This window comes from Lagenorhynchus albirostris, chromosome 15 (assembly GCF_949774975.1).
Source record: "Lagenorhynchus albirostris chromosome 15, mLagAlb1.1, whole genome shotgun sequence".
Lineage (NCBI taxonomy): Eukaryota > Metazoa > Chordata > Mammalia > Artiodactyla > Delphinidae > Lagenorhynchus > Lagenorhynchus albirostris.
The window spans coordinates 50,968,004-50,988,931 of record NC_083109.1 but is presented as its reverse complement, the minus strand read 5'-3'; the positions used below and the strand labels follow the sequence as shown (position 1 = coordinate 50,988,931).

Sequence of the window (20,928 nt, the reverse complement as noted above, 5' to 3'; positions counted from 1 at the left end):
AAAGGATCTAGGTTGTTGGGGGTGTAGAGCAGGGGCTCTCAGTTGGCATAGGGAGAGGCCTCAGCATCTTTCTAGGTCCCTGGCTGTGAGTAAGCTGGCCCTTCTCCCACTTCTCTCCTCTGTCTTCCAAGGGAGCAGGATCTGTCCCACCCTGTACCCTACCAGGCCAGTGGCCCCCACTGAGATTGGCAAGGTGACAGCTGGGCTGAAGGCACTTTGCAAAAATTAGGCCTATGTCCACAGGTGTTCATTGCCTGGGCCAAGACTAGGGAAGGTTTGAAGGTTTCAGAGAGAGCCACTGGTTGGACAGATAGACAAAGGCCTTTTGTCAAGGCCAAAGTGGTTTCCTGGAGGGATGCCATAGAGGCTGACCCCTCCCTCGAGGGCTTGGGGTAGAGGGAGTCTCAACACAGAGCCGGTGGCTCCAACAGGGGGAAGAACCACTGTGTGCCAGGGTTGGATGGGGCTCCAAAAATCTCCCCTATAAGGAAGCAGTCCAGAGATGTGGGGCACCTGGGCACACCACCTGTCTGGGGATTCTAGGGCCTTCCCTTCACCACCCCAGTTAGTGGGGGGATGGTCACTCTTGATCTCAGAGGCTGTGTTTACAGCAAACTATGATAAATCATGAATTCAGAGATGGCTCTCAAAACAGTCCTAGTCGCCACTTCCCCCATCCCCCAAGCGCTGGTGACCCTCTTCATCCTGCCCCAAGTCTCTCCACCACAGGGGAACCTATGGGGTAAAACTGTGACGTCCGCCTCTCCCCAACACATAAAGAAAGAAACCCTGACAGTTAATATCCATTTAACACAAATTTCCTCCTCTGTGATTTGGGGACATTATAGAGACCTTTCCTCCAATGTGAGGATTAAGCCAAACAAAGCACTTAAAGCCTTTAACACTGGGTCACTGGTTCCTGATGACAACTGCTGTTAGCTCCCCAGGGAGTTCAAAGAGCCAAAGGGCACACCCGGCAGGTGGCTCTGACCGATCTCAGCACTACACAGGGTGTGGGAGAGCCGGGAGGTGTGGCCAGGCCTGGCGGCACTTTGATGGCTCTTCCTTCTCCTCCTCCTCCACCCACCGCCAGACTCCAGCAGGAGGGCCTCAGGCCGCAGTCCCAGCCCCAGCCCTTCCACTCTTTCTTTGCTTCTCCTCCCACCCACGGAGCCCTGTGCTCCTGCCCCTCTACAGGCTAGGGGTGCGGTGAGGAAGCTGTGAAGGACCCAGTCACAGGCAGGGAAGTGCAGCAAGGACGTGGCAGGTCTGGGGCATCGCCGGGGAATTCCAAACCGTCTTCTGGGTACCCGAGGCCTCCCCTCCTCCCCAAGTAGGCAGGGAGGCAGTGGGACGCTTGCCCACACCCGACAGACTCCAGAAACCTGTGACGGAGATCTGGGGAAGCCACAGCAATGGCAGGCCCCCGGCACCCGGTGTCTGTGAGCGGGGCAGCTCTGCTACAGACAGACAGGCTCCAGGTCGGGACTGATGGGACCCCTGCCAGCCCCAAGGGGGAGGGAGGGAGTTCCTGGCCTAGCGCCTCCAAGAAGCCCCCAACCTATTTCATCTAACAGACGTTCGCCTTTTCCGTGTGCTGGTCGGATGACAGCGACACCTTTGCACGAAGAAGCTGGGAGGAGTTCAGGAGACTCCATGTGAGTTTGAAGCCACCCTGACTTCCCCCAACTGCATGACCCACCTGTGACCACCCCGCATTGCCTGCCCTTGTGCCCACTCGGGCTTCCAGCCCCTAAGATCCTGGAAAGGGACCCCTGCCCTCCCAGGGGAACAGTGGGCCCTCGGAGACTGACACGCCCCTTCTCGCCCTCAGAAAACCCTCAAGGAGACTTTTCCAGTGGAGGCGGGTCTGCTGCGGAGATCTGACCGCATTCTCCCCAAGCTTACAGGTCAGGCCAGCAAGGATCCCAGGAGGGGCGGGGGAGGCAGCAGTCTGATGTGGGGAGCCCTGGGGTGTGTGTCTCACGGTCAGTCCCTATCCTGGCCACAGATGCATCGTTGTTGGTGCACTGGGGCCGCACTGGCAGAGGCCTGGCACGCCTGCAGCTGCTGGAGACCTACTCAAGGGCGCTGCTGGCGACAGGGGAGCGTGTGACCCACAGCCCGGTGCTCACTGGCTTCTTTGCACCACAACCCATGGACTTGGAGCCTGTGCTGCCAGCTGGCAGGTGCCTGACCCACCCCCAACTCTCTGCCAGCAGAAACATCTGGAATATGGGGGAGGCGGGGTGGAGGAAGGGCCAATGAGGGGAGGCTTAGAGGCTGAATGGACAGGTGGACATCCCACCTCTCACCTGCACCCTCACCAGCCTGGTGATCCTGCCTGCCCCACAAGAGCCCCTGCCAGGCCCCACGGGCAGCCCTGCCATCCGCAGCCAGGAGGCTCAGAGCCTGCACTGTCTGCAGCCCTTCAGCACCCAGGACACATGGGGCCAGCCCTTCCATGCTCGGGCCCAGGAGGCCCTAGATGTGCTGCTGCGACACCCCTCAGGTGGGCCTGGGTGGGAATCTGGGGACACATCCTTCTGCCCCCTGGGATGCCAGTGGGCCTCAGGAACCAAAACACCCCCTGCCCTTATCTTGAGCACAGGCTGGTGGCTGGTGGCGAATGAGGACCAGCAGATGGCATGGTTTCCTGCTCCCTACTTGGAAGAGGTGGCCCTGGGCCAGGGACGAGATGGGGAATGGTCCCTAGGGAGCAGTGGTGAGACTAACCCTCCTCCCCACACCCACCACCACGGGGCTGTGTTCGGCAAAGCTGAGTCACAAGCAGCACGCAAGCCAGGGGAATGAGGCCTTGGGACGACCAGGGGGTACCAGTGGCCCTGTAGTGTGTGCTTGGTCCCCACAGTGAGGCGGAGCCCCACTAGGTTTTTTTTTTAATTTAATTTACTTATTTATTATTTTTGGCTGCATTGGGTCTTCGTTGCTGTGCACAGGCTTTCTCTAGTTGCAGCGAGCAGAGGCTACTCTTCCTTGCGGTGCAGAGGTTTCTCATTGCAGTGGCTTCTCTTGTCGTGGAGTACGGGCTCTAGGTGCGCGGGCCTCAGTAGTTGTGGCTCATGGGCTCTAGAGTGCAGGCTCAGGAGCTGTGGCACGTGGGTTTAGTTCCACGGCATGTGGGATCTTCCTGGACCAATGTCCCCTGCATTGGCAGGCAGATTCTTAACCACTGCGATACCAGGGAAGCCCCGCACTGGGTTTTAAAGCGGTCCCTGGTGTCAGCAGAGATCCAGAGGGGAGCCCGGAGGTGGTGATTCAGCAGGAGATGATGCAGGGACTAAGAGGTGGGGCCCTGGCCTCTGTGGTGACCACCAAGGATCCGTTCCCAGGGTACCAGTTCTGTGCTTCCCATTCCTACGAGAGCAGCCAAGCCGATGAGCTGTCTGTGACCACAGGGGCACGCGTGCGTGTGCTGGAAACATCAGACTGTGGTTGGTGGCTGTGCAGGTACGTGGGGTGGGGCTCTGGTGGGCCCAGTCTAACAGAGGCAGGGCCCAGTGCTAACCAAACCCCGTCCTCCCCCACAGGTTCCAAGGCCGTACTGGTCTTCTCCCAGCTGCAATACTGCAGCCTGACGGGCTGGGCACACTCCTCAGTGGACCATGGCTCCACCTCAGCGTAGATGGTGGTGAGGACAGGGAGGGCGAGGCCCAAAGCTCCCCCAAGTCCCCCCAGGCCACGACCCTGCCGCCTACCGTGCCTGCCCGACCATCTCGGAGTGCCATTCAGAGCTGCTGCTGCACCATCACCTGTGAGGCACTGGGGCAGGACCCAGGGTGTCACGGACCCCCTTGAGAGTGTGTGGCATGTTGTGGAGGGCTGCGCTGTGCACCCCACAGCTGGAGCGGCAGGCCAGAGGCTCCAGACCCCAAGGATGGTGGCTGCCAGCCACATCAGCCTCAGGGCTGTGGGATGCGCAGTTGAGGGTGGGACTCCCTGGCTGGTGGGGCAAGGAGACTACACTCTCCCTTGTCTTCTGAGTAAAGTTCTCCTGACTGACCCCCACCCAGTGTCTGTGCTGAGGGGCAGGGACTGGGGGATCTTGGGCCAAAGTGTGGGGGCGGGGCTGGCTGGTGGGCCCAGCCTCGGGCTGGCCCAGGCAGTGGTCCAGGACCTGGGGTGAGACAAAGCCCAGACAGACACAGGCAGCTGAGATAGCAAAGTACATGTTTTGGTGTGTTTCAGAGGGCCGCGGGGGCCGCGGGGAGGGTGGGCAGCTTCATGTTGTGCCATAGGAAGTCCAGGAAGGTGGCTGCCTGCAGCATCCGGCTGAGCCGTTGAAAGTGCCGCTCTGGGGGAGGACAGCAGGCGATCAGGGTAGGAGGAGTCTGGCTGGACGGCCCCCTGCGCCCACCTGGGGCTGGGTCTACATACCAGTGTAGGGCAGCAGGGCCTCAAGTGAGGCCCGCACACCGTCGTAGGCCAGCAGCTCTTCCGGGGCTTCATGCTGCAGGAGCACGGCCAGCACGGCCTGGGCTTCGTGGCAGTGCCGTGAGTTGGTGTTCCACGTGACACAGAAGCGCAGCAAGGCCTCTGTGGGTGATGGGGACCGTCAGACCTGCCTGCTGGGCCACCCCAGCCTTACTAGGCACCATCCAGCCCTGACCTGCCTGCCCCAGACCTTTCTGGTCTTGCCGCAGTTGGAGCACCGTGGCTTCCAGCTTCTCGCAAGCCTCGGGGTCCCTTTGGATAGCTACAGGAGGAGAGAGGAGACTGAGCCCTGGGGAAGGACCCGAGAGACTACCCCTGCCGCCTGTCTGGCCCGAGGCAGCACTGACCCTGGATGACAGTCAGCACAGTGTGGGGCCGGTCTAGAGAGATGGCCAGGCCCAGCGCCCGCAGGTACCGCTTCTCGTGGAGCAGGTTGTCCAGTTCTTGTTGCCTGGTGGGGGAAGGAGGGAACAGGACCACTCGGGGACCTGGCTAGGGCTGAAGGCAGAGCCATCGGGGCTGGCTGAGGAGTCTGCAGCCCGGGCCTGAGCACCCGCTGGGGGTGAGCTGTGTTGCTGCTCCGAGCCTTGGTTTCCCCAAGCTATAGAGAGAAGGGACGCCAATGTGCCCTATTCCAAGGGGCAAGGGTGGTGCTAACACATGGGACTTGCCGTGAGGGGTTCGGTGGAGACCCCCAACTCACTTGACCATCTGCTCCTCTCTCTTGGCCTGCTCCTCTGCCTGCTCCGCCTCGGTCACATCCTGGGGTCAGACTGGGGTCAGACTGGCACACCCACGCTGTCCTGCCCACTGTCCCCCCACCCCACCCCAGGCCACACACCTTCCAGAGAATGACGCAAGAGTCGCTGGCGCCGGTGAGGGCATGGTCATCCAGCCGGCTGCAGTGCAGACCCCAGACCTTGTCCTCGTGGGCGTCCAGCGTCCTCACACACTCATTGTTCTTGATGGTCCAAAGCTTCACAAGCCCATCAGAGCCGCTGTGTTCAGGATTGGGAGGGGGCTCAGCCCTGGGGCCTGCCCCTAGCTCACCCCTAACCCTGCCTCGCCCTCACCCACTCACCTGGACAGCAGCTGTGTGCCGCGGCTCACAAATGCCACCTTCAGCACAGAAGCATCATGTCCCTCGAACGTCTGCAGGGTGGGGAGAGGGGAGGTGTGAGGTGTCACCAGGTAGGGGGCCAGGCCTGGGCTGAGGGAGGCTTACCTTGAGGCAGCTGAAATCCTGCAGTGCCCAGAGCTTGACAGTGCCATCGGCCGAGGCCGTAGCCAACACCTGGTCCATGGGCGAGAATTGGACACACCAGAGGCCACGCCGGTGGCCCGAGAAGACGCCCAGCAACTGGCACTGTGGCAGGGCCCAGAGTTTGGCCGTGCGGTCCTGTGACCCCGTGGCCAGCAGCTTGTCGTTGGGGGCGATGGCCACACTGTTGATGTCCTGGTGGTGGGAGCAGACAGCAGCTCAGATCCCCATCCCAGCAAGGGTCCTGCTACGACCCCACCTATGTGCTGCGTGCGGTCACCTTGTCGTGGCAGTGCTGCGTGGCCTGGGCCTGTAGGAGGACAGGTCCACCATCGGGGCCTGTGCTCTTGGATGGCAGGGCTTCAGGGAGGGGCCACAGCTTCACAGTGCAGTCCTGGCTGCCCGTCACCAGGAAGGTCTCCTTCAGCCTGAGGCCCGATTTGGGGGAGGGGGAGACACCTGCTGAGCCCTGGCCAGCCCTGTCTGCAGCGCACCACAGCTCAGGCCTGTCAGACCTTGGTCCAAACCAAAAAGACTGTCCCGGAATTTGAACTAATGTGCCACCGCCTTAACACCTCTGGGACCACCTGCTTCCACTCGAGTCTGCACTGTGTGCCCTCAGTGCTGTCAAACTCGGGGACTTGGTCCCAACAATGGGAGCCCCAGGCCTAAAGAGCACCCTCTCCCCCTAGAAGCTGCTTAGTGTCATTGTCCCTGGTCTACCACCCCTCCCCTTTTATCCACACAACCTTAAGATCACTTCTTAGGAACCTCCTACAGTAGCATCTGAGGATGCCCCAGCCCCTGTTCTCTAGTCCACATTCCTAGGCTGGAGACTCAGAGAGCAAGGCAAAACCCGCCTCTGCCTCCGTGACACCCCGGACCCCAGCCCTGAACCACTACCTTGAGCAACAAATGGTGCCCACGCTGTGTGTGTGTCCAGAACCCTGAGCCACACAGGCCACCTTGCCTGCCTTGTTCATCCTCCAGACGCAGATGCTCTGATCCTGGGGATGGGATGGGTGAGGAGAGGCTGGGCTGGGCTTCCTGACCCAGGACCCTGTCCCCCGCACCTCTCGTGGTGCTTCACCTTGGCACAGCTAACGAAGAGCCACCCTTTCCGGAACACATCTAGGGCCAGGACAATATCTAGAAAAAGGTGGAGAAGAAATGGCTAGAGAACAGCTACAGCAAGGCAGGACAATCCAGTCCTGGGTGAAGTTCGGGGGCGCTGGCCTGGCGCCCTCACCTGTGTGGCCGTGGAGAATCTGGCAGGCGGACGTCTGCAGCTCAAACACTTTCAGGCAGGGGCTGTTAGAGGCCACCACAACGTGGGAGTCCTTGGGCCCGAGGAACCGGACGTCCAACACCTCCTCACTGTAGCCGGCAAACTGTAGGGGCAGGAGGGACACAGGCCAGGGCCTGTGTGAGTGGAGGGCTGGCATCCTGGGCTGTGGGCCGAGCAGGGGCAGTGCTTGCTCACCTGTTTCTGCAGCTGCAGGGAGCGGGCCTCATAGAGAAGCAGGTTGTGGTCAGCAGTGACGCTGAGGAGCAGGCCAGCGGCTCGGGCCAGGGTGCAGTGGGTCAGCTCCCGCCCGGGACCTGGCAGCTGCCGTTGTGCATGGACACACTGCCCAGAGGCTGCCTCCCACACGCGCAGTGTGCCTGTGTGGGGACAAGGGCCGCTGGGACTCACGGGTCCACAGGCCTCCATTACCCCTGCTGCCCGCCCTGGCCCGGCCCCACCCACCTTGGTCGCCAGCTGTCAGGAAGTGCAGGCCCGCAGACTTCACACCCAGCTCCGGCGCCGGCTCCTCTGGCAACAGAACTGCAGCCTCCACACTCTGAGGACGAGCAGGTCAGAGGTGGCAGCCCCGCACCCCACCCCGCCCCACTCAATGGCCCTGGCGCCCCACCTCAAACACCGGCACGGTCCTTGTGGCCTGGAGGCTCTGCAGGTCCCAAACAATGCAGATCTTGTCACGGCCTGAGCTGGGGGGAAACAGCCACCTCAGTTCCCAAGTCTCAGCTGTGGCCGTCCCTTTCCTGCCAAGGCCTGGGTAGCTAGCTACTGACCTGAGCATGGTGTGACCATCGGCACTGAAAGTCAGAGAAGTGACAGCGCTGTAGTGGGCAGTCAGCATGGCCAGGCACGACCGGTCCTGCAGCGACCACACGCGGATGCTGGTGTCTGCGGCTGAGGAGAATAGGAGCAGGCGTGCGGGGTCCGGGTGGAAGGCCACCAAACTGCAGGCAGGTGGAGTGGGGCTGGTGAGCTATGCCACCCTGACTGTGACGCCCCACCCACCCGCCCTCCGCCACCCCTACTCACTGTATGACACCCGGTGAGCCCCGAAAGTGGTGTGTCCCATAGTGCTGCACGACATCCCAGACACGCACAGCCCCATCACAGCCGCCTGTGGGAATGTATTCGAGGTGCAGGGGCTGTATGCCCAAAGCCCCCTGCCTGGCTCTAGCTGCTCCCTCTACCCAGCCGGGGTCCTACCTGTGGCTAACAGCGTGGAGGTGGGGTCAAAGGCCATGGTGGCCACAGGGGCTGTGTGTATTGCCTTCCACAGGCGGGTGATGCTGCCCTCTTGCCAGGCCCACTGAGCCAGCAGCAGTGCCCGGCTGGCTGTCACCAGCACCTGGGGGAGCACGCAGTTCAGCTGGGGGCAGAGGCATGGACGCCATCCTCATCAACTCTGGTTGGGAGGTACCGGAGCCCACCTCTTGTCCCGGTCCCATATACCTTGTCATCGGGGCTGAGATCAAAGGCAGTGATGTCCTCCTGGTCCTCCTGGGGCGAGAGTGAATGCACAGGGTGCCATGAGAATAGGCTGCCCCCCACACCAGCCCCTTACCCTGACCCTCCCCCGCCCTCACCTGCTCCAGGCTCTGCAGCATAGTCCCCGAGGCCACATCCAGGATGTTGACTCTGGTGCCACAGACACAGAAGAGGTGCTGCCCAGTCTGATCCAGCTAGTGACAAAGGAGTCTCAGTCAAGGTAACACTTTTCAGCCCCTGCCTGCCCCACCACTCTGCTCCCCTAGGCCAGTACCTGCACCTTCCCGCCCTTGTAGAAAGGCTCGATCTTGCGCTCGACAGCATAGCTGGAAGAGAGACGGGGAGAGAGTGAACCACCCACCCCTTGGTCCTCAGTGCCCAGCCCTGCACTAGATGCTCCCCTAGAGATCAACCCAATAGGGCCCTGCCCTTGAGGAGTTCCTGGGTAGCAGCAGGGATGCAGGAAGCATGAGAGAGGAAGAGTGATGAGCTCTTCTACTGTTCCTTTCTTTAACTCTCAGCTGTACTGTGAGATGGGTACCCCCATGTTACAGAAGATTTGGGACCCTGGGCTGGTCCGTGATCCACACGGGTCCCAGGGCAGTCCAAGTCTTCCCAGACTCCCCGGTATGGAGGAAGCCAGGCCTTGGGGGCCCCCTGCTGGCCATGAGAGACAAGGCTTGGGTACCAGCCCAGAGCAACATCCTCTTCAACATTCTCAACACTTTCATTCTTGAGGTCCAGCCTGCCCCTTCCCCAAGCCCGGCTCCTTCCTCCATCTCACTCTCTGAGCAGATTCTCATTTCAGCAAAAGTGTCAGGCTGTCCTCTCCCCTCCCTCTTGGCTACTTCCATGCTGGTCCAAGCCACTGCACTCTCCTCTCCGGGGAGCTGCTCCAGCCTCTTCATTTGGTCCCTATCACTCTCTCAAACCCTGCTCCCAGAGAGGCCTTCTAGAACATAACTCTGTTCATCTCATCACCCTGCCTTAAAGTCCTCTGCTCTCCTTACACGTTTACGAGACCCTGCCTCGAGGGGTGTCTCCTGACTCTTTGTGTTCACATGGGTTGTTCCCTGTATGTGGCCCGGGTCTCTCTTCCCGAATTTCAAAGGTGCCTGGATGACTCCGCTGGAGGAAGCCTGACAGCCAAGATGAAACGGAGCCCCCCTGAACCCACTCGACCATCCAACAGATGGTCTCGGCATCAGGGCTACCCCTTGCTAATGCGTGTCACAGGTCCTGATAGAAACGATTTGCTTAATATGTTTATCCCACCAGACTGCTGCACAGGGCGAGGCTGAGTGTGTCTGGTCCCGGGCACTGAGCACTTAGATGTTCAGCATAAGTTTGGGGGTTGAAAAAGCACGGGATTGAGAGCTTCCTGGCCACGGAGGACCAGCCCATCTCCTGATCTCTCTTCCTGCTGCTCCCCGGAGAAGAGGGACAGCAGATGAAACCCCCCAGGCCGCCTGCCCCAGAGGTGGTTCTTCTCCTGCTACCTGAGCGCTGGGGAGTCCCGCTCCCGTCCAGGACCAGCCTCGACCTGTGCTCAGTTCGCCCCTTCCTCCCTCTCTCGGATTTCTTGTCCCCCTCCCCCTCCCCAAACCGGCTCCAAGTTTAAGTAGCGGAAGCCAGCTGCACCCGGTGGGACTCCAGTGCCCGCCCTCCGAGAGCAGTCAGTGCCGGCTCTCCCGCGAGGACTCCGCGGGCCTGTCCGTATCCAGCCCTCACCCCCTCCCCAAATGGGTGCAGGACCCACGCCAGGCGCCCTCGCTACTCCGGCAGCGAAGCCGGCTCCCTCCCCGGCGGAGCCCCGGCTCACTTGGACTTGAAGCGGCCCACTCCGGCTGCCGCCTCCGCCATGTCGCCGCTGCCGCCGCCGCCGCGTGAGGGAGACCTGGGCGCGACACCACACTGTCGGCGCCGGGGGATGGCGTCACCGCCGGCAACTAATGTGACGTCACCAGCGCTGCGGCCTCGGCGACATCTTTGCTGAGGGCAGCGGAGCGGCGTCAGGAAGCGGAAGATGGCAGAGGTGTTTCCGGCCTTGAGGGCGGGCTGTAGAACAACGTGGAAGCGGCTGGGGTCGACTGGCAGTGTGCTGGGGTCTCTAGCTGCTTGTCGTTTTACTGGACTTTTTTTTTTTTTTTTGCGGTACGCGGGCCTCTCACGTTGCGGGGCACAGGCTCCGGACGCGCAGGCTCAGCGGCCATGGCTCACGGGCCCAGCCGTTCCGCGGCACGTGGGATCTTCCTCCGGGACACGAACCGTGTCCCCTGCATCGGCAGGCGGACTCTCAACCACTGCGCCACCAGGGAAGCCCTTACTGGACATTTAAAAAGCTATTCGGGAACGTACCTGGTGGCTCAGTGGTTAAGAATCCGCCTACTACTGCAGGGGATATGAGTTCGAACCCTGGTCCAGGAAGATCCCACATGCTGCAGACCAACTAAAGTTAAACCCCTGCGCCTCAACTACTGAGCCTGCGCTCTAGAGCCCGCAAGCCACAACTACGGAAACCTGTGCGTCTAGAGCCCGTGCTCTCCAACAAGAGAAGCCACTGCAATGAGGCGCCCACTTACCGCAAGAAGAGTAGACCCGGCTCGCCGCAGCAAAAGGCCGTGCGCATCTTTATTTATAAATAAATAAATGTATTTAAAAAAAGCAAAAAAGGTATTCGTAGGAAATGTTTACTAAAGTAATCCCAAGACTCCTGCCCCCTTGGCATTCTGGGATTTGGGGCAAGAGTGGTCAGGTGTGGTGAGTTAGCAGATACAGCCTGTGAACCGGGCGCTGCCTTAGGGCTTCCGGTATAGTATGAGAAATAACGCAGGTAAATTAATAAGTCGGGTGATTTCAGAGTCGTTCAAATATTGATTGAGCACATTCCACGTGCAAAGCAGTGTTCTAGGCACTTGGGAGACACCACAGAAGCCGGTGAGCCAGTGTGAAGAACTAGTGGGAAAGACCTTGGAAAGGTTCAGGTAAACAGGCCAAGATGTCCCTTTCAGATGAGGTGAGTAATGCCTGGAGGAGAAGGCGTGAGGCCAGCAAGCACAGCGGTGGTGAGGCGGCCAGGCCGGGGCTCTGCGTTTATTTACTCTCCTATTTACAAGGTAGCTTGGCCCTGGGCCCCCCACATCTCAGCCCCAATGCTGCCTTCTGGGGGGGGCCTCAGCCTCCTCTTGCGGGGCGCCCAAGAGCAGGGCGTCATCTTCCTCCAGTAACTCTCCGAGCTGGGCCAGCTGCCGGCGGATGTGGTTGGCAGACCGGTACACCTTGCGCATGCGCCGTAGCAGGCACAGCACCAGGGTCCGGCTGCGCTCCTGGCGCTGGCACCAGGCCTTGCGCAGCTCACGGTAGCAGTTGTGGCTTGCGCGTTCGGCCGGGCCCAGGGTGGCCCCGCAGCCCAGGGGGCAGCGCTGATGGGCACCATGCTGGCAATTCTGCCGGTGCTCAGCCAGGTTCCCACGAGGCACCCGCGACGTGCACCCCTCATTGGGACAGGCCATCAGCTCGAAAGGGCATGAGTCCTGGTGCCCCTTCCGATGGGCCAGGGGGCACGTCACCAGGCAGCCAGCTTCGGCGTTCTTGCACTGGGGGTGGAGGAGAGCATCGTGTGAGCCAAACCAGGTGAGGCACTGCCAGCCATGAGCCGGCTGCCCCCCCATAGAATCCCCCATCCATGGCATTCCACTGAGCAGGAACCACTGAACTGGGAGCCTCCCAAGCTCTTATGTACCACTGGCTTGGTGGAGAGAGGGAAACAGTGGAGCAAATGCTTGGAGGTGGGAAAAATCTAAATCTCTGAGAGGAGGGGGACAGGACCTGAGGTTTAGAGAACAGGGAGTTACATGGTTGGGTTGGTCGGGTGGATTGTTTGTATGCCAGGTTTTTTTTTTTTTTTTTTTTGGTTCCACTGTGTGGCTTGTGGGATCTTAGTTCCCTGACCAGGGATTGAACCTGAGCCATGGCAGTGAAAGCACTGAATCCTAACCACTAGACCATGAGGGAACTGCCCAGTCAGGTTTTTTAAAAAAAAATCTAAATTTCCCCATCTATAAAACTATGGGGCTGGAGAGTAATGGGCAGTACAACAGACACTCCATTCTCTATAATCCCCATTTTACAGCTGGGGCTCCTGGGGCTCAGAAAGGTTAGGTAACATGCCCAAAGTCACACAGCAAGTAAGTGGTAGAGAAGTGACTCAAATTCAGCCAAGTCTGATGACCTCAAGGAGGGCAGTCTGTTGGTGTAGAAACCCTCAGTTCTGAGGATGGGATTCTTTTCAACCTCTCTCCTGGCTCTGCTCCCCACCCCTACAGGGGTGAGGAGGGTAGGGTGGTGGGAGTGGGTGTTTTGAGCTACCTTGACTTCCAGGCGGCCAATGAGCTTCCGGAGTTTATTCACATGGACCATCTTGTTCTGTTTCACCTCTTTCCTGCAGCACGGACAGGTCTTCTGCCTAGGAGACATGAGTGGGGGTGATTATTGGGAGTGGGAGGAGAGCAAGTGGCAGCAACATGCCTCCCCTGGTGGTCCCTCCTTCTCTTTAGCTGGAAGAGACATAAGAGGGCATTATAGGGAGCTCTCAGCTCTGAGGCTGGGGCTAAGGGTTGCAGATACCACAGGGTGACCAGACTCACATAAATTAGTGTCCCAGGAGATTTGGCAGCTGAACTTTATGGCCGTCATGACCCAGTGCTTGGCTGACCTTCCTCTCTGTTCTGGGCCCCAGGAATGGCTCCCAGCCCCACCCCTGCCCTCCCAGCCTTTTGGGTGCCCAGTAGCACCTGGCTAGCCACGGGAGGATGCACCTCTTGCAGAAGATGTGGCTGCATGGCAACCTCATCGGCCTCTTGAGAACTCCATGGCAGACAGAGCACAGGAAGTTGCAGTCGGGAGGGCTGGTGAAGAGGTTGAGATCATACCCGCCACTCTGCAAAGGCCAGGACAGCATTAGGGCCTGGCTGGGACCAGGATCTGGCTCCCCACTCCACATGCCCAGAGAAGGACCCCAGGAAGCTTTGGGTGGGAGGTGGGCCACATGAGAGCCCCAAGTGGTGGGCTGGGTTAGCACCCACTATGAGGCAACAGTGGGGAGGGTCAAGACCCCCCATGACTACCAACCTCCAGCTGTAGAAGCTGGCCTTGGCCTGGAGTTAACAGCTGCTCAGAGGGACTTCCCTGATGGCGCAGTGAATAAGAATCTGTGCTCCCAATGTAGGGGGCCCGGGTTCGATCCCTGGTCAGGGAACTAGATCTCACATGCATACTGCAACTAAGAGTTCTCAAGCCTCAACTAAGAAGCCCGTGAGCTGCAACTAAGACCCAGTGCAACCAAATAAATAAATACTATTTTTTTAAAAAAAACACTTGGCCAGAGCCCTCTGAAAGGTTTCCGTGTCCTATTTGGGAGCTTGTACCCCACTGTGCACATCATCTTAGTGAGGAATGGGGTCCAGCTCTGGACAGGTCTAAATGCTCACCATGATCTCTGGATGGCAGCTCCACTGACCGCTGGGGCTCAGGAGCCTCCATTTCATAGCAGGAGCAGGCCGACATCACAGTGGCATTGTCCAGCTCAGGCCAATCACAGCCCTGGCCCAGGGCACCACCTGGCTCTTGCTCCCCTCTCAAGAGTCACAGGGCACCCCAGAGCCGGGATAGGTCTCTGGAGCCCCTGCCTTGCCTCTGCCTTGGGGGTGGCTGACAGCCATCTTCAAATAGCACTAAGGCTGGAACCAAGCTTCCAGGGGCTATTTCCTCAAAGCTGAGGCTCCAGCAGGAGCGCAGGGACTGTTCCCCTCTCCTTCCTCAAATAGGCTGCCCAGGTGGCCAGATCCCCAAGAGCTCAGGGGGCTTTAGACATTGACTCATCATCAGGTCTCTTAGGATCAGAGACCTATGGAGCTAGCTCCAGGGTACAAACCAGGAGTGAGGACCAGATTTCCGTGGTACTGCAGCAGGAGCCTAGCATGTGGGAGAGCCTCCCAGAGCAGGTAGGCTGACCACCTGGGTAGGCCTATGAGGAAAGGTGTGGGGAAACCAATTTCCATGTGTGAGGCACAGAACAGAGAACTGCAGTTTCAATACCACTGAGTGTTGAGCTCATCAAATCCTAAAGACCCTAACCCTTTCCTGAGAGCAATAGGGAGCCACTGCAAGCCTCTGAGCTGCAAGTCTTACACTCCCACCCTTGTTAGTGTTTTGCTGATCCAGCCTGACTCACCTCAAGCTCAAGGTACTTTACATGCTGATGTAGAAGATACGGGGTATGGGTAGAAATAATATGGTTTCAAACCTGGCTCTGCCGCTTTTAGAGGGTGGGATCTTAGAAATCACTTGCCAACCTTCAAGACCGGGTTCTATCCCTGCGTGGCATCCAAAGCAGAGTTGAGCTGGCCAGGAAGGTGTCCCACAAAGGTCTCCCTCCACAGCACACCTCGGTTCCCACGTCAGCACATGCGTTTTCCAGGATGGTAGTCGGGGGTTCAAGAACACCCACACACGGATGAATCAGATCAACAGCTTTATTGAAAAACGAAAGCAGAGCCCCCCCTTCCCCCCCCGGTCATGGCGGCGTCGGCCTCAGGCTCTGAGCATCCAGGCATCCTAAGGGTAGAAGACGAGATCAGGGATCAGGTACCAGAGTCCGGAACATGAGAGCAGCCGCAACCGGGCCCGGAGCGGCGGCGCGTGTCGGGGCCTGGGTTTCACCTCCCCACACGGAAGAGCGGGCGGTGAGCTGAGGCCCCCGGTGGCTCTGGGCGCCGAGTCTCACCTGCGGCCACGGCCAAAGCCGCGGGTGATTTTCAGCCAACGCCGATCTCCCAACCACCCCACAGCGCCGCAAAGTGCCAGGCAACAGACCTACCTGCAGCCGGAGAAGACGAGGTAGAGGCCGAGCTGTCCCTTATAGCAGCGTCCCAGTCGCGCAGATTCCGGGGCCGCGGACACGCAGGCACTCGCCGAGCTCGGCGGGGGCGGGGCCCCTCGGAGCCAATCACAGGCCGTTTTATAGGCCCTTGGCGCAAGAGCGATTGGGGTGGGGCAGCCGAGATCTCGCGGCGCTTGGCGCTATATAAAGACTCCCTTGGGGGACGCTTCCTTCTTTTTTTCCGTAGAAACACGTGAGTGTTCACGTTAGTAGCTGCGGCCGGTGGGCCTGGGCGGTGGGAATCCGCGGCCATCGGGCGGGGTCCGGGCTGGTGCGCCCACGCTGTGGGGCTGAAGCCCGGCCTGGGCGTCCGAGGTGTCCGTAGATGCCAGGGCCTCACTGACCGGCTGGTTCTTGTTACTCTTTTTAGCAAATGGCGGATGACGCCGGTGCTGCGGGAGGCCCCGGAGGCCCCGGAGGCCCCGGGGGCCCTGGCATGGGAAGCCGTGGTGGCTTCCGCGGAGGCTTCGGCAGCGGCGTACGGGGCCGGGGCCGGGGTCGCGGTCGGGGCCGGGGCCGAGGCCGCGGAGCTCGCGGAGGCAAGGCCGAGGACAAGGAGGTAGGTCTGCGCTATGCGCGTGAGGCGGGCACTTGGACGGCACCGGGAAGGCGGTCCTGGGCACCTGCTGCGCCTTTTCTTCTTCCAGTGGCTCCCCGTCACCAAGCTGGGCCGCTTGGTTAAGGACATGAAGATCAAGTCCTTGGAGGAGATCTATCTCTTTTCTTTGCCTATCAAGGTAAACATAGGTTCTCTTTTTCTTGGGTGGGGCCTTGGCCTGGCTGGGGTCGAGGGAGCTTTGTCACTGGTTGGACATTGAGGGGTCCTAGGCTCCACCTTTGGTTTTATTAAAGTTTTGTCACAAATTTTTTTCTTGTAGGAATCTGAGATCATTGACTTTTTCTTGGGGGCATCTCTCAAGGACGAGGTTTTGAAGATCATGCCTGTGCAAAAGCAGACCCGTGCTGGCCAGCGGACCAGGTTCAAGGTACCCCAGCAATCTTATTTTCCTAGGCTGTTTCTATCAAAGGCTTTTGTGAGACTCTCTCAGCTCTGCATGGTTGCACTTGTGTTCATGCGTGTGACTTTCGTAATGGGGAGAGAGAGAAAGGATCTCCTCAGGATCTCAGATAGGTCTCCTGGTGGCCAGTCTTTCCTTGAGGGGCACAACAGACCCTGTGCGGTGGGTGGCTACTGACGTTATGAAGGGCAGTGGACCACCAGCCACATCAGTCTCTTTGCAGGCGTTTGTCGCCATCGGGGATTACAACGGACATGTTGGTTTGGGCGTGAAGTGCTCTAAGGAGGTAGCCACTGCCATCCGTGGGGCCATCATTCTGGCCAAGCTCTCCATCGTCCCCGTGCGACGAGGCTACTGGGGGAACAAGATCGGCAAGCCCCATACCGTCCCTTGCAAGGTAGGCTGGATGGTGGTGCGTGGCAGGGCCTGCAGTGGTGCAGACTCTCCAGCCCATCTCCTGACTCTACTCCTTCCCAGGTGACTGGCCGCTGTGGCTCTGTGCTGGTGCGCCTCATCCCTGCCCCCAGGGGCACTGGCATCGTCTCAGCCCCTGTGCCCAAGAAGCTACTGATGATGGCTGGAATTGACGACTGCTACACCTCTGCCAGGGGCTGCACTGCCACGCTGGGCAACTTCGGTAGGTGGCCCACATGTAGACTCTGGCTTCTCTCAGCTCTGCTCAGTCACATTCTTTGTGTGGTTGGTGTATTTTGAGAGAGAGAGGAAGGCTCTCCTAATGCACGACAGATTGGCCCACAGTGGCCTCTCTGTTCCTAGGAGTGCGACAGCTTCTTGCTGTAACTGCGGGTTCATCTCGGGTCAGTTCACTAATCCTCTGCTATTTTCCCTTTTTCAGCCAAGGCCACTTTTGATGCCATTTCCAAGACCTACAGTTATCTCACTCCTGATCTCTGGAAAGAGACGGTGTTCACCAAGTCTCCGTATCAGGTACTTCCTGCCCCGCCACCCTGTTAGGCATAGGCCGGGCAAAGCAAAGGGTAGCAGTCTGTTTGGTTACAACTAAAGCCTCTTTTGTTTTTCTAGGAATTCACTGACCATCTTGTAAAGACCCACACCAGAGTTTCTGTGCAGAGGACCCAGGCTCCAGCTGTAGCCACCACATAGTTTTCTATAAGAAAAATAAAGTGAATGAAGCTAGTTTATAGTTGTCTCTTGTTTTTTTTGGGGGGGGGGGGCTGTACCATGAAGCTTGTGGGATCTTAGTTTCCCGACCAGGGGTTGAACCTGGGCCCCCAGCAGTGAAAGTGCAGAGTTCCTAACCACTGGACCATCAGGGAACTCCCTATTCTCAAGTTTAGTGGTGGCTGAATTTGGAAGGGAAATGGGGCCAATAAGATGAGAAATCTGAATAAGGTTTATCAATGTGTCAAAGTTGGGAGCTAAAGATGACACCACAGGGATTCCATTACTCTTTATTTTAGCAACAGCGACAGACACATGAGGTGGCTCGAGCTGCCTCAGGCAGCAGCAGTCTCTTTGGTGGCTTTTCTCTCTGCCAGCATCCTCTGCTTCTGTTTTGCCAGGCACTTCCTGGCAGAGTAATGGGCCCCCAGGTCATGATCTGGGAAAGAGATGGGGAGGGGAGTCATAGGCCATGATAGGAATTTGTGGTCTTTTCTCCATGCAGGGAGGGCTTGGGCAGCTAAGACAAGTTATTGAGCAGATAAGGGATGAGGTGAGGTGGTTTTCTTTTACAACCACCAGAGATTGGGCTAATTAGCAAAACGTCTAGTACCCAGCTCTGTAGAGACTGGAAGGAGGACTGGGAAGTGGGGTGGCAGAAGCAGGAGTAGCTGGGGGCAGGCTGGGGTGGAGCTGACTCACAGCGGTCCTGGTAGGCCTTGGCCACCTGGGTGAACTGCTCCAGCTCCTTGGTACAGTTCTGCCTGTAGCTCTCACCTTCCCTCTGCTGACAGGCCTTTAGCCTTTCCTGGATAATGTTGACGATTTCCTGATCAACTTTGCTGAAAGGAAAATGAGAAAGGTGATGAACAACAGGGGTCCCCAACCCCCAGGGCCGTGGACCGCTACCGAAGCTTCATCTGCCACTCCCCATGGCTCGCATTACTGCCTGAACCGTCCCCCCACCGCCACCCCGTGGAAAAACTCTTCCATGAAACTGGTCCCTGGTGCCAAAAAGGTTGGGGACCGCTGGTCTTAAGGTCTATAAGGATTCCCTGTACTCAGGGAAAGTAAAATGAAGGCAGGGCCTGGGAGCCCTGTGGTCTGGCCCCTCCACCCCTAGATCTGGGTTGGCCACCATCTCATGGCATCCGGAGGGAATATGCTCATTGCACAGGGCTCTCAGTAGTATTCACTGACTAAGAGCAGAAGCCCAAGGGGGAGGACTTACTAGTCTCTTCTCCATTGCATTTCTGCTTCAAACATGCACAATATGTCCTTTTCCTCGCACTCAGTGATGTCCGGCACGCGGCGGAACTCACGGTGGTAGTAGTAATACCTGTTCTTGGCATGCTGCCGCTCTATAAACTCTGCAAAGAGAAAACCCCAGGTGCAAAGAGAAAACCCCAGGTCCAAAGGCCTTATTGGTTTGGAGAAGCCACAGTTTGAAAGGGCTCTTAGCTTTGTATTTCTCATAAGCCGTGGAAGAGGCAGGTTTCCCAAATGTTCCCAGCTTTCACAAAGACTGGCAATTGGACTCCCAAAGAAGAGGTGTGGGCTGGCACACAGTCCTGGAAAGGACTGGGCTACAAATGGCAATGTCTACGGTTTATGGAGAGTTTCTTGTAAGCCAGGAACCACCCGGTGTTGCATAATACATTAACTCACTTTGTCCCCACGATAACCCTATGCGGGGCAGGTCCTTTTCATTTACAGAGAGGAGACCCAGGCTCTGAGAGATGGCAGGATTCAGAGCCTGTTCTCTGCAAGCCCACACCCTGCTACAGTCCCTCCTGCCGGCCCAGCTCCCCCAGAGCACGGGGATTCCACTGTGGAGGCAAACAGGCCCCAACAGGGAGCCACCAGCAGGGATTCCAGTCCCAGTTCTGCTACTGCTGACCTTCTGGCCTCAACTTCCCCATGGGTAAATGAACAAGTTGGACCTAGTGAGATCTCATCCATCCAGACGTATAAAACACTTTCTAAAAAACTGCTATACAAAAGAGGGAGCAGATCCACTACTTGTTTTTTCCAGACCTTGGGGCGGGGTGGGGTGGGGTGAGGGTGGTTCCTCCCCCCACAAAGAGCCACCAGAGCATACTATGCACCCCAAACGTTCTGTTGTTGAATGAATGGATTGATTAATTAGGCGATTGATGAATCGCCTGGCACTAGTGACTAAGGGCATTATGCTCTGCCTGCTGCACCACCAAGATGGCTGAACCACAAACTGGACAACGATGGTTTAAAATGTTCACCTAGTTTGGACCAGAGATGGCGGAATTTGGGCAGCTCTCAAGCGTGGGCACACACGGAGGGCAAGTTACAGCACACGTAGGTGGAAGGGGCCTCGGCCATCAATGACCACCCGGGCCATTTTGCAGGCATGCAAAGGGTTGGGAGAACCCCTGTACCTCAACAGCCCTCTGTGACCGCCTGCTGTGCAAAACGCAGGATGCAAAGCGTTTAGGGAGAGTGGGATCTAACAAGCCTCAGGACGCAGATGACTTCGATCAGCAAACAGCCCCTAACATTTGAGCGAGGCCGGAGACCAGGGGTCCGTGGACGGCGGCAGGGGCCATACAGCAGTGAGGGCTCTTGGTGTGTGTGTGGCGGGGTCGTCCCAAGAGGTGAGGCCTGGGGTGCAGTGGGGATCCAGGCTGAGTGACGGGTGCGGGGGGCCCGGGAGCGGTGGGGGGCCCCGGGGCGCAAGGCCCGGCTGGGGCTCGTACCTCTCGCGAGGGTCACTGGCCGATCCACGAGGAGGTCGAAAGCCTTCGTAAAATAGGTGATAGGGTTGGTCAGAGTGGTCTGCGGCGAGGGCGCCGGCGTGCGGCGCGGGGGCTCGGGGTACACGTTGTTGTCCCAGCTGTCCGGCATGGCAGCGACGCGCGGCGGGCTCGACTCTCGGACGCGCTCCCGCGGCCTCCGCCTCGGTCCCGCGGCCTAGTTCGCCCGCACAGAGGACAACTGGAGAGCGGCCGCGCCTGCGCAGGACAACGACGGCGCCCGCGAGGCACCATGGGACTTGTAGTTCACCCCGCCTGCCCAAGTGTGGCCTCGGGAGATGATTCGCAGTGCGAGCGCCCTCGCATGGGACCGCCGCGCCATTGCACTCGCGACGAGCGCCTACTGTGTGCTGGGCGCTGGTATCAGCGGTGAAGGAAACAGATCCCTATTTACATTCTAAGGGGAGACAGACACAGGAGTAAGGAAACCATTCAGTTCGGAGGGCGTGTAGGCACGTGCCAAGTGCAGCAGGGAGCAGAATGATGAACACAGCTGGGCTCTTCTGGAGAACTCAGGCCGGTAGAGCAAATAA

At 58.8% G+C, this 20,928-nt stretch overlaps 5 protein-coding genes and 3 non-coding genes across 11 annotated transcripts; 4 read left to right on the top strand and 4 right to left on the bottom strand.

Annotated features, from left to right (window-relative positions):
- Window positions 1-1,409: 1,409 nt before the first annotated feature.
- On the top strand, window positions 1,410-4,008 carry NOXO1 (NADPH oxidase organizer 1). Of its 2 annotated transcripts, none has more exons than XM_060123448.1 (8): window positions 1,410-1,481; window positions 1,578-1,658; window positions 1,835-1,920; window positions 2,007-2,189; window positions 2,331-2,512; window positions 2,612-2,725; window positions 3,354-3,471; window positions 3,552-4,008. In XM_060123448.1, the coding sequence occupies exons 1-8, from the start codon at window positions 1,416-1,418 to the stop codon at window positions 3,817-3,819; spliced, it is 1,098 nt and encodes a 365-aa protein (XP_059979431.1). In that variant the 5' UTR covers window positions 1,410-1,415; the 3' UTR covers window positions 3,820-4,008. The 2 variants fall into 2 exon arrangements, with proteins under 2 accessions (XP_059979431.1, XP_059979430.1); XM_060123447.1 differs by having other exon boundaries at window positions 1,416-1,481; window positions 1,835-1,910; window positions 2,012-2,189.
- A 166-nt stretch (window positions 4,009-4,174) lies between these two features.
- TBL3 (transducin beta like 3) lies at window positions 4,175-10,467 on the bottom strand. The gene is made up of 22 exons (XM_060123446.1): window positions 10,327-10,467; window positions 8,779-8,830; window positions 8,603-8,698; window positions 8,469-8,516; window positions 8,223-8,364; window positions 8,049-8,133; window positions 7,793-7,963; window positions 7,633-7,708; window positions 7,467-7,560; window positions 7,200-7,381; window positions 6,966-7,107; window positions 6,807-6,865; window positions 6,620-6,723; window positions 5,997-6,144; window positions 5,681-5,911; window positions 5,537-5,607; window positions 5,297-5,453; window positions 5,159-5,217; window positions 4,803-4,906; window positions 4,646-4,717; window positions 4,399-4,557; window positions 4,175-4,315 (listed from the first exon to the last, which is right to left on the bottom strand). The coding sequence occupies exons 1-22, from the start codon at window positions 10,365-10,367 to the stop codon at window positions 4,206-4,208; spliced, it is 2,403 nt and encodes an 800-aa protein (XP_059979429.1). The 5' UTR covers window positions 10,368-10,467; the 3' UTR covers window positions 4,175-4,205.
- Window positions 10,468-11,570: 1,103 nt separating this feature from the next.
- RNF151 (ring finger protein 151) lies at window positions 11,571-17,623 on the bottom strand. 3 transcript variants are annotated; one of them, XM_060122335.1, is made up of 5 exons: window positions 15,382-17,623; window positions 14,809-15,119; window positions 13,298-13,443; window positions 12,873-12,969; window positions 11,571-12,100 (listed from the first exon to the last, which is right to left on the bottom strand). In XM_060122335.1, exons 3-5 carry the CDS (start codon window positions 13,354-13,356, stop codon window positions 11,648-11,650), a joined length of 609 nt encoding a protein of 202 aa, XP_059978318.1. In that variant the 5' UTR covers window positions 13,357-13,443; window positions 14,809-15,119; window positions 15,382-17,623; the 3' UTR covers window positions 11,571-11,647. The 3 variants fall into 3 exon arrangements, with proteins under 3 accessions (XP_059978318.1, XP_059978319.1, XP_059978320.1); XM_060122336.1 differs by having other exon boundaries at window positions 14,858-15,119; XM_060122337.1 differs by lacking the exons at window positions 14,809-15,119; window positions 15,382-17,623 and adding an exon at window positions 13,994-14,050.
- LOC132506566 (small nucleolar RNA ACA64) lies at window positions 15,202-15,328 on the bottom strand. Its single transcript, XR_009535888.1, has one exon. It is a non-coding gene; the product is annotated as a small nucleolar RNA ACA64 (small nucleolar RNA).
- On the top strand, window positions 15,787-17,621 carry RPS2 (ribosomal protein S2). The gene is made up of 7 exons (XM_060122334.1): window positions 15,787-16,003; window positions 16,092-16,181; window positions 16,323-16,430; window positions 16,687-16,860; window positions 16,941-17,100; window positions 17,320-17,411; window positions 17,508-17,621. Exons 1-7 carry the CDS (start codon window positions 15,818-15,820, stop codon window positions 17,586-17,588), a joined length of 891 nt encoding a protein of 296 aa, XP_059978317.1. The 5' UTR covers window positions 15,787-15,817; the 3' UTR covers window positions 17,589-17,621.
- Window positions 16,484-16,617, top strand: LOC132506616 (small nucleolar RNA SNORA64/SNORA10 family). Its single transcript, XR_009535927.1, has one exon. It is a non-coding gene; the product is annotated as a small nucleolar RNA SNORA64/SNORA10 family (small nucleolar RNA).
- LOC132506618 (small nucleolar RNA SNORA64/SNORA10 family) lies at window positions 17,127-17,253 on the top strand. The gene has a single exon (XR_009535928.1). It is a non-coding gene; the product is annotated as a small nucleolar RNA SNORA64/SNORA10 family (small nucleolar RNA).
- Window positions 17,624-17,882: 259 nt separating the features above from the next.
- NDUFB10 (NADH:ubiquinone oxidoreductase subunit B10) lies at window positions 17,883-20,580 on the bottom strand. The gene is made up of 4 exons (XM_060122338.1): window positions 20,339-20,580; window positions 18,838-18,976; window positions 18,309-18,448; window positions 17,883-18,045 (listed from the first exon to the last, which is right to left on the bottom strand). The coding sequence occupies exons 1-4, from the start codon at window positions 20,484-20,486 to the stop codon at window positions 17,942-17,944; spliced, it is 531 nt and encodes a 176-aa protein (XP_059978321.1). The 5' UTR covers window positions 20,487-20,580; the 3' UTR covers window positions 17,883-17,941.
- Window positions 20,581-20,928: the final 348 nt, after the last annotated feature.